We start from the raw sequence: 7,622 nt of genomic DNA, 5'->3' as shown, positions 1-7,622 counted from the left end.
CACCTCCCCGATGAAGCGACAAGCAGTTCTGGTAAGCCCTGAGGGCGAAGCCAGAGCCAGAATGGCACCCTGTCAGGGCACCCTGAAGAACAGAGGTGCCACGGAGTGTCTCAGTAAGGAAGGACAAACTGGGAATGGAGAGGTCAGAGTGGAGCAGGTGGCTCAGGCCTGGGGAAGTCTGGAGGGTTGCAGAGTGGGAGATAGCAGAGAGTGCGAGAGTGAGCTGGGGAATCAGTGGGGTAGAGTCCTCAGTGCTCTGGAGGGTCCGCCGCATTGCTGCGGTTCTGCAGCACACGGAGTATAAGCATTGACGCTACTTCCTGGAATTTTAGCTTCTGTCCCTGCTCTGATTTTTTCATTTGACCTGGTGTGTGCTGTGGTTTAGCAAGACTCTTCAGGGCTGATATTCTCAAACGTCTTCATTTTCTGCAAAGATCTTACTTTGCCTGTTGCATGTGTCTCACTAACTGTGTAGAAGCTGCCGCTTTTCAGAAGTTCGGTCTAAGTTCTGGGCCGCCAAGTGACACGGGATAGTGATAAATAGATTGCCACAACTTCAATACAAATGTGGAAATAAGGAGAGAAACAGGAGGAAAACTGGGAGTGTGTGTCCTATGGGCTGGAGTTACTTGGGGGACTTGACATGATGACGTATATAAAAAATGTAGCAGGCAGGGTCCAGTCAGGAAAGAGAACCCACGCAGTAGGTTAAACAGAGAAATTTTAATATCAAAATTATTAGGTGTAATAAAGGAACAGTTATAAGATGAAAGGAAACTATTGCACGCTAGGGCTGAGGGATGGCCCCCAAAGAAGGAAAACTTGGCAGGGGTTCAGCTCTCACTGGAGAAGGTGCGATTGGGCCGTTGGACAGCCCAGAGAAGCAGGCCAGTTTGGCCAGACTGGAGCGGGTCTGGAGTTGCTGGGCAAACAACAGACCGCCCTCTGGAAGGCAGACAGGGAGCAGGACTCAGCCGTCAGGGGCACCAGGCGTGCAAGGGGAGCCTAGGCTCAGGAAGGGGCAGAGGGCCTTCAGAGCGCGTGCCACAGGGGTAGAGGAAAGGAGGGAGCTTATAGACAGGGGGCTGCTCAGGGGTACCCCTGGCCACACACATGCTACGCGAGGGCCATGCTGGGGCACTTTTTTCCCCAAATCAAGAGGTCTGCGGACAGGTTATCAGCAGGCCAAAGCTGCAACGTTGCACAGGGACCACTTTTAGGGCTCCTGGTCTAGGCATAATCCACCGGAAGTGGTCCTACCCACGTGGCTGGCTCTCTCGCCCCTCCCACCGGAAGTGGCAGGAGGCCTCTTCCTCCTACAATGTCCCCTCAGCTGCCTCTACTGGGAGAGCTTAGCAGGGTGCTCCCTGTAAAGGAGAAATACTTAAAACGAATCGGATGTTTGTTATAGAGCCTCTATTGAACTGCATATTCAGAGCTGAGAGGAAATAAATTGGTAATGACTCAGAGAGCTTAGCAAAGAGACTGGCATGTAGTAGGTGTTCAGTGGTTGAAAGATGTCAGTGTGACTTCTTATTCAGTGAAACATTTAAATTATTTGGAACACATTTAAAAGTTGGGCAGCCGCGTTGATATTTATTGTCATGTAATTTATTGTTGTGTTATTTAACTAGATGCAAAGTTAAGAATCTATGTGTAAAATAGTTCTCTTTTCTAATTCATGTTTCTTTTCTTTTTTTTCATTTTCTTTTTGTCTAGGTCTTATATAATATCTTAATTGCCTTCACAAAGATGCATAAATTTGAAGACATAGAACCTGTTGACATTTTGGCTGGATGTGCCCGATTCGTTATTGTGGGGGTTGGGGGAGTATTTTTCGGCATCATTTTTGGATTCATTTCTGCGTTTATCACACGTTTCACTCAGAACATCTCTGCAATTGAACCACTCATCGTCTTCATGTTCAGCTATTTGTCTTACTTGGTTGCTGAGACGCTCTATCTCTCTGGCATCCTAGCGTGAGTACAAACCAAGGACCGACTCTCATAGCAATGAAAGAGACTTTAGGACTGCATCTTGTGGACCAGCATCTGGAAAAGGCTTGACTTCTGATGCTAATTCTCAAAGGTGTTGTAGGATTCAGGTTTTTTAAACTTTTGTAAAATCTGATTCAGGTCCTTTGCCAAACAAATGTTCTCTCCCACATTTGCATTTGCTCTCTTCTTGTGATTTGCCTGAGGAGAGCATAGCAATTATGCTCAGAAAAGCTGATGCAGAGAAGAGCTGAGAGAAGTTCAGAGTTAAAGTCTTAGTTCAGCAGATTTTTTTTCCTTGAAAAATTCATTATTTTAAACTTAAAGGGAAGCATTCCTGAGCTCTGCCTCTTGTTATTTCCCTTAAGTCGTCAGAGCTCCAGGACTGGTCAGTATGGAATAACACTAGCGAGATGGGATAAGACTAGAAATCCAGATTTCTTTGTCCTAATGTAAATATTTTGAAATGTTTGTCCTTGTGTAGATCTCGGAATGAGGCTCTTCAACTCGGCTTAATATATCTGGTCATGTTCTTTTCTTTATGACATTATCCTCATACCCAGCTATGTGGGCAGAAACATTTAATTGTATTGTATAGAAATATCTCTTTTAGTTAAATATAATAGTGTAAAATCTGGGCATTCATCATTTTCCCACCTTAAAAGTAAGCAGAACTACTAAGACAAGGCAAATTCCTATCTTTCCCCCCTAGACTTGCTAAGTAGCTCTAGAACAGAAACATTTTGAATGGAAAATTCCTCATTAAATTATTGTAAGAATATTGCAATATGAGGGGCCTTGCAGAATTACTCTTTCTAGGTAACTGAATTGGATTTATTTTGGTTTAAGGCAGACTGAAGTAGAGAGTGAGAGGTGGGACTGACAAAGCTCTTGATGAGGGAGAGCAAGATAGAAACAGTTCTGCTTTGGATTTGTACAGAGTTGATGCCTTTTTGTTGTGGGAAAGCCACGCCACACCCACCTTCCCCACCACCCTCAACTTGTGCAGACCCTTGGACAGGAGAAGAGGAAGAAAGAAAATGTGTGGGGAATCTGCAGCCAGAGAGGGGAAGGGAGAAGGTGTTGTCTCTGGATAAAAGCAGGATTCGTGTATGGAGGATTTTTCACGGAGGGGCAACATCTTGCGGCTTCCCTCAGACTCTGCTTCTTTTTCAGAATCACAGCCTGCGCGGTGACAATGAAGAAGTACGTAGAGGAAAACGTGTCCCAGACATCCTACACCACCATCAAGTATTTCATGAAGATGCTGAGCAGTGTCAGCGAGACCCTGATCTTCATCTTCATGGGCGTGTCCACCGTTGGGAAGAACCACGAGTGGAACTGGGCCTTCATCTGCTTCACCCTGGTCTTGTGCCAGGTCTGGAGAGCCATCAGTAAGAGACAGCAGAGCCCCGAAAAATCTCTTGCCTGCTTCTTTTTTTTTCTGATTCTCCCCTGCAGTGTAAAAGCATAAGCACGCAGTGAGGTGATGCTAACTGGTTCTGCTGGTTAGGGGAGTGTAGGCACCTTCCAGTGGCCAGTTCCTTCAATCAGTTCAAAGTAATTAGTGGCTGATAAGGTTCTGCTTTGAAGCAAGGCTGGAGCAAGGAGTATTTTTTTTTAATTGAATACAGCGCTTTCACATCCACACATTTAAATATAACTCAGTAAATTTATCCCCTGCTCTTCACTTCTTTGCCAGTTTGTGCCCTCTTGCATCTTAAATCAGATATAGATTATAAACTGAGGGCATTGACACTTTTGTTACAGGAAAAGTGAGATCTCACAAGTTGTATTCTGTGTGCGGAAAGTACTGTTAGAAAACAGCACCCTAAATAATATAGGTGGTTTTAGTTGAGGATTGAGTGTGATGTGCAGAAAACCAAGGACCAGGAAGTGAATCTTTATTTTTAAAAAGTGCTTCGTAATAAGTAGTGAAGGCAACTCTATAATGTAACTGGTGTCACCCCTACAAAATGTGCCTAATTTAAAAAATGAGATGACTAATGGCTGCTGATGTATCTTGTACATTTATGTTTCTGGAGCCAGAAAAAAACATTAAGCACTGAACTACAATGTATGTGCTGCCTTTTGATTAGAAGCAATTATATTTTTAAATGATTTTGATCAATATTTGAAGCATTTCTTAAATGATTTTGATCGGTATTTTCAAGCCAATTACTCAGAGAGAAATTAGGAGAAATGGCTGAGACTTATCTTGAACATATTAATTCTAAATTAGTTTTGGATGGGTTTTAAGATCTAGGAAAGAATAACAAGTATGCAGAAACATTAAAATATCCATAAAACTGACTCTGAACATATGTGCTTGTTGGGTGGCCAGGGGAGAAAATAATTAAGGAAATTGTGATAAATTTATAATCTCACATCAAATCCTCACACTATTGCTAACTAGCTATTTGGCCTCGGATAGACATTTAACTACTGAAAATCGTCCTCAACCACAAAATGGTGGGCAAATTTCTTAGGTTCCTTTCAGTTCTGAACTATAGGGGTGTTCAGAGGGGTAGAGCTAATGTCAAAAGACAACACTACATATCTTCAGCCCAGCCGACAAGAATAGAAACCATGTAGGAGAGCGTTAATATTGTGGATACCTCCATATCGTCGACCTTGGTGACCATCCAGCCCAACTCCTTCATCTTTTAGCTGAGAACAGTAACCAAGAGAATGGCTGACTTGGCCATATCACACTGAGGCACAGAGCCAGGTGTCAGAATCAATTTCTCCCACTCCCACCCTGTTCTCCTCCCAGCCTGACTCATTGTAGCTAAAAATAATTCAGGAAGGCTCATAACATATAAGACCCTGCTTTATGTTATTTATAGATATTAAATTTATTTAAACCTTGCATCCACCTTCTGAGGCGAATGCTATCCTTACCTCCATTAAGCGGATAAGACTGAGTACGTGGAAATATTAAGAAGCTCGCCCAAGATCACACGACTAGTATGTGGAGGAGCCAAACAATGAAACAGTTTCAACCTTACTGTCTGTTGCCCCGTCAACGTGGCTAGTGAAAGGCGGCTTGCCCTGAAGCCTCTGTGACTAGGAGTCACGTGAGGATACTGAGAACTTCATTGTTCTTCGGTGAAACCTCTTTAATTGGTCAGAGCTTTAATGAAGGGACCTTTCCCACCAGGAGCACAGCACTGGTGGTGACTAGGTCACGGGGCCACTTGGGGATGAAAATCAGTGAGGTAGAAAACACCTCTACATTTTAGACAAGCTCCTCCGCCCTCCGCTTACGGACAGTAAGAGGCGCCCCTTTGAACCCTTGCCAACACCCTTTCTTGTTTGCATCAAATCTCAAAAAGAACCAAGCCAACCACAAAAGATTTGCTCACCCTGCAGAGACCACAGTCACCGAGTCGGCTCTTCTCATGGTTAAAGTGTACACCTCCTTCGGTTACGGAACATGAGACGATAAAAGTATTTTTATGCCCCATGGAATCCCCTTGCTTGACCTAGTTTTGGAAGGAAGAGTGAAAATTATGGGCATAGATTAGAAAATATCTGCCAGGGTCTGGCTCCGTGGCCGAGTGGTCAAGTTTGCGCGCTCTGCTGCGGCGGCCCAGGGTTTGGATCCTGGGCACGGACATGGCACCACTCATCAGGCCGTGTTGAGGCGGCATCCCACATCCCACAACTAGAAGGACCTGCAACTAAGATATACAACTATGTGCGGGGGGTTCGGGGAGATAAAGCAGAACAAAAAAATATATCTGCACTTTCACATATCAAAAAGTATCAAGATTTTATTACTTTAAATACACACACACACATACACACACACACTAGGAAACTACCAATCTGAAGCACTACTGGCCCACAACTAGTCAAAAGCTGATAAGTCTTGGGGCTGACCCAGTAGTGTAGTGGTTAAGTTGGCACATTGCACTTCAGCAGCCCAGTGTCTGCTGGTTTGGATCCCAGGCGCAGACCTACACACCACTCATCAAGCCATGCTGTGGCAGTGTCCCACATACAAAAAATAGAGGAAGATGGGCACAGATGTTAGCTTAGGGCCAATCTTCCTCATCAAAAAAAAAAAAAAAAGAGGTGGTAAGTCTTGTAAGATACTCTGTTCGGGACAGACAATCCTGGGTGTGATGGAATTAGGTGGCCTTGTTTGGAGGGCACATGCATGCGACTTGGCTTCACTAGCACTGTACCTCTACCCATTCATGACCCTCTGCTCTAATATGTATTTCCCCTTTCTAGGCGTATTTGCTCTCTTCTATGTCAGTAACCAGTTTCGGACTTTCCCCTTCTCCATCAAGGACCAGTGCATAATTTTCTACAGTGGTGTTCGAGGAGCCGGAAGTTTTTCACTTGCATTTTTGCTTCCTCTGTCTCTTTTTCCTAGGAAGAAAATGTTTGTCACTGCTACTCTAGTAGTTATTTATTTTACTGTATTTATTCAGGTTAGTAGATTTCTTTCATATTTGAAATAAGTAGATTCTTACAGGGTTATGTATTAAATTAGCATAAAACCAAAAAAGGGACACTTTATCTGATTTTCAGATGTGCGCTCAATACCCAAATTAAATTACCAAATATTTCTGGATCATATTTATGATCTTCCTTTAACCTCTAAAATATGATGCCTTGTAATCAATAAAATATATTAATCAAAATATCCCTGGGTTGCAGGTGAATGATACTGTACTGTGTATTGCTGAAAGGATATTCCGGTCAGTACTAGACAGCACAAGTTTTTACTTTAGCTGGAGTCTTCTCTTAGCAAACTAAACAGACTTTATTTTAAAGGATGAAACTAAATTCCTGCTTTAAAATATATGTATAATGCCTATTTCTGTTGCAGAATTTAAAAGAATTAAATAAGAACTAAAGTAAACACTGGAGCTTTTATCCAGTGGAAGCTAGCACAAAACAAAAACAGAAAAATTGGAGGTTCTAATAGTTTTGCTAATAGATTTGCTCTCTAAAAGGACAATCTTCACTGCTCCAACTGTATTTTGTTATTTTGTTATTTATGACCTAGGGAATCACAATTGGCCCTCTGGTCAGGTACCTGGACGTTAAAAAGACTAATAAAAAAGAATCCATCAATGAGGAGCTTCATATCCGTGTAAGTTATCTCTTGGTCATAATTAATAAGTTAATAAGATGTCCCCATTTGCCACCTACGGGAGTAATCTAGAGCTTTGATGGGACGTGTGTACATGTCACTAGACATAGCCTCTTTCCTCTCCAGCTCTACCAAGCGCAACTGTACTAGTTTTCTAATGCTGCTGCAGGAAATTACCGTAAACTTAAAGGCTTAAAAAAACACGAAGTTATTATCTTGTAGTTCTGGAGGCCAGAAGTTCAAAATGGGTCTCACTGGGCTAAAATCAAGATGTTGCATGGCTGCATTTCTGGAGGTCCTGGGGAAGAAGCAGTTTCTTTGTCTCTTCCAGCTTCTAGAGGCTGCTGGCATTCCTTGGCTGGTGGACCCCTTCCATCTTCAAAGCCAGCAATAGCAGGTCAGGGCTTTCTCATGCTGCATCGCTCTGATACGGACTCTTCTGCCTTCCTCTTTCACCGTAAAGGCTTTTATGATTATACTGGGCCCATGTGGATAACCTAGGATACTCTATC

At 43.1% G+C, this 7,622-nt stretch overlaps 1 protein-coding gene across 1 annotated transcript in view; it reads left to right on the top strand.

The window, feature by feature from the left end:
- SLC9A4 (solute carrier family 9 member A4) overlaps nucleotides 1-7,622 on the top strand; it is a 55,080-nt gene that overhangs the window by 23,090 nt on the left and 24,368 nt on the right. Inside the window, exons 3-6 of the mRNA XM_046662783.1 lie at nucleotides 1,720-1,979; nucleotides 3,171-3,388; nucleotides 6,240-6,442; nucleotides 7,024-7,110. Coding sequence (XP_046518739.1) covers nucleotides 1,720-1,979; nucleotides 3,171-3,388; nucleotides 6,240-6,442; nucleotides 7,024-7,110 — 768 coding nt within the window. The remainder of the gene's footprint in view (nucleotides 1-1,719; nucleotides 1,980-3,170; nucleotides 3,389-6,239; nucleotides 6,443-7,023; nucleotides 7,111-7,622) is intronic.

The sequence above is a fragment of the Equus quagga genome, chromosome 5 (assembly GCF_021613505.1).
Source record: "Equus quagga isolate Etosha38 chromosome 5, UCLA_HA_Equagga_1.0, whole genome shotgun sequence".
In the NCBI taxonomy this organism is placed as follows: domain Eukaryota; kingdom Metazoa; phylum Chordata; class Mammalia; order Perissodactyla; family Equidae; genus Equus; species Equus quagga.
Note: the sequence above shows the minus strand (reverse complement) of the source record. Positions and strands in the feature narration are given on the sequence as shown.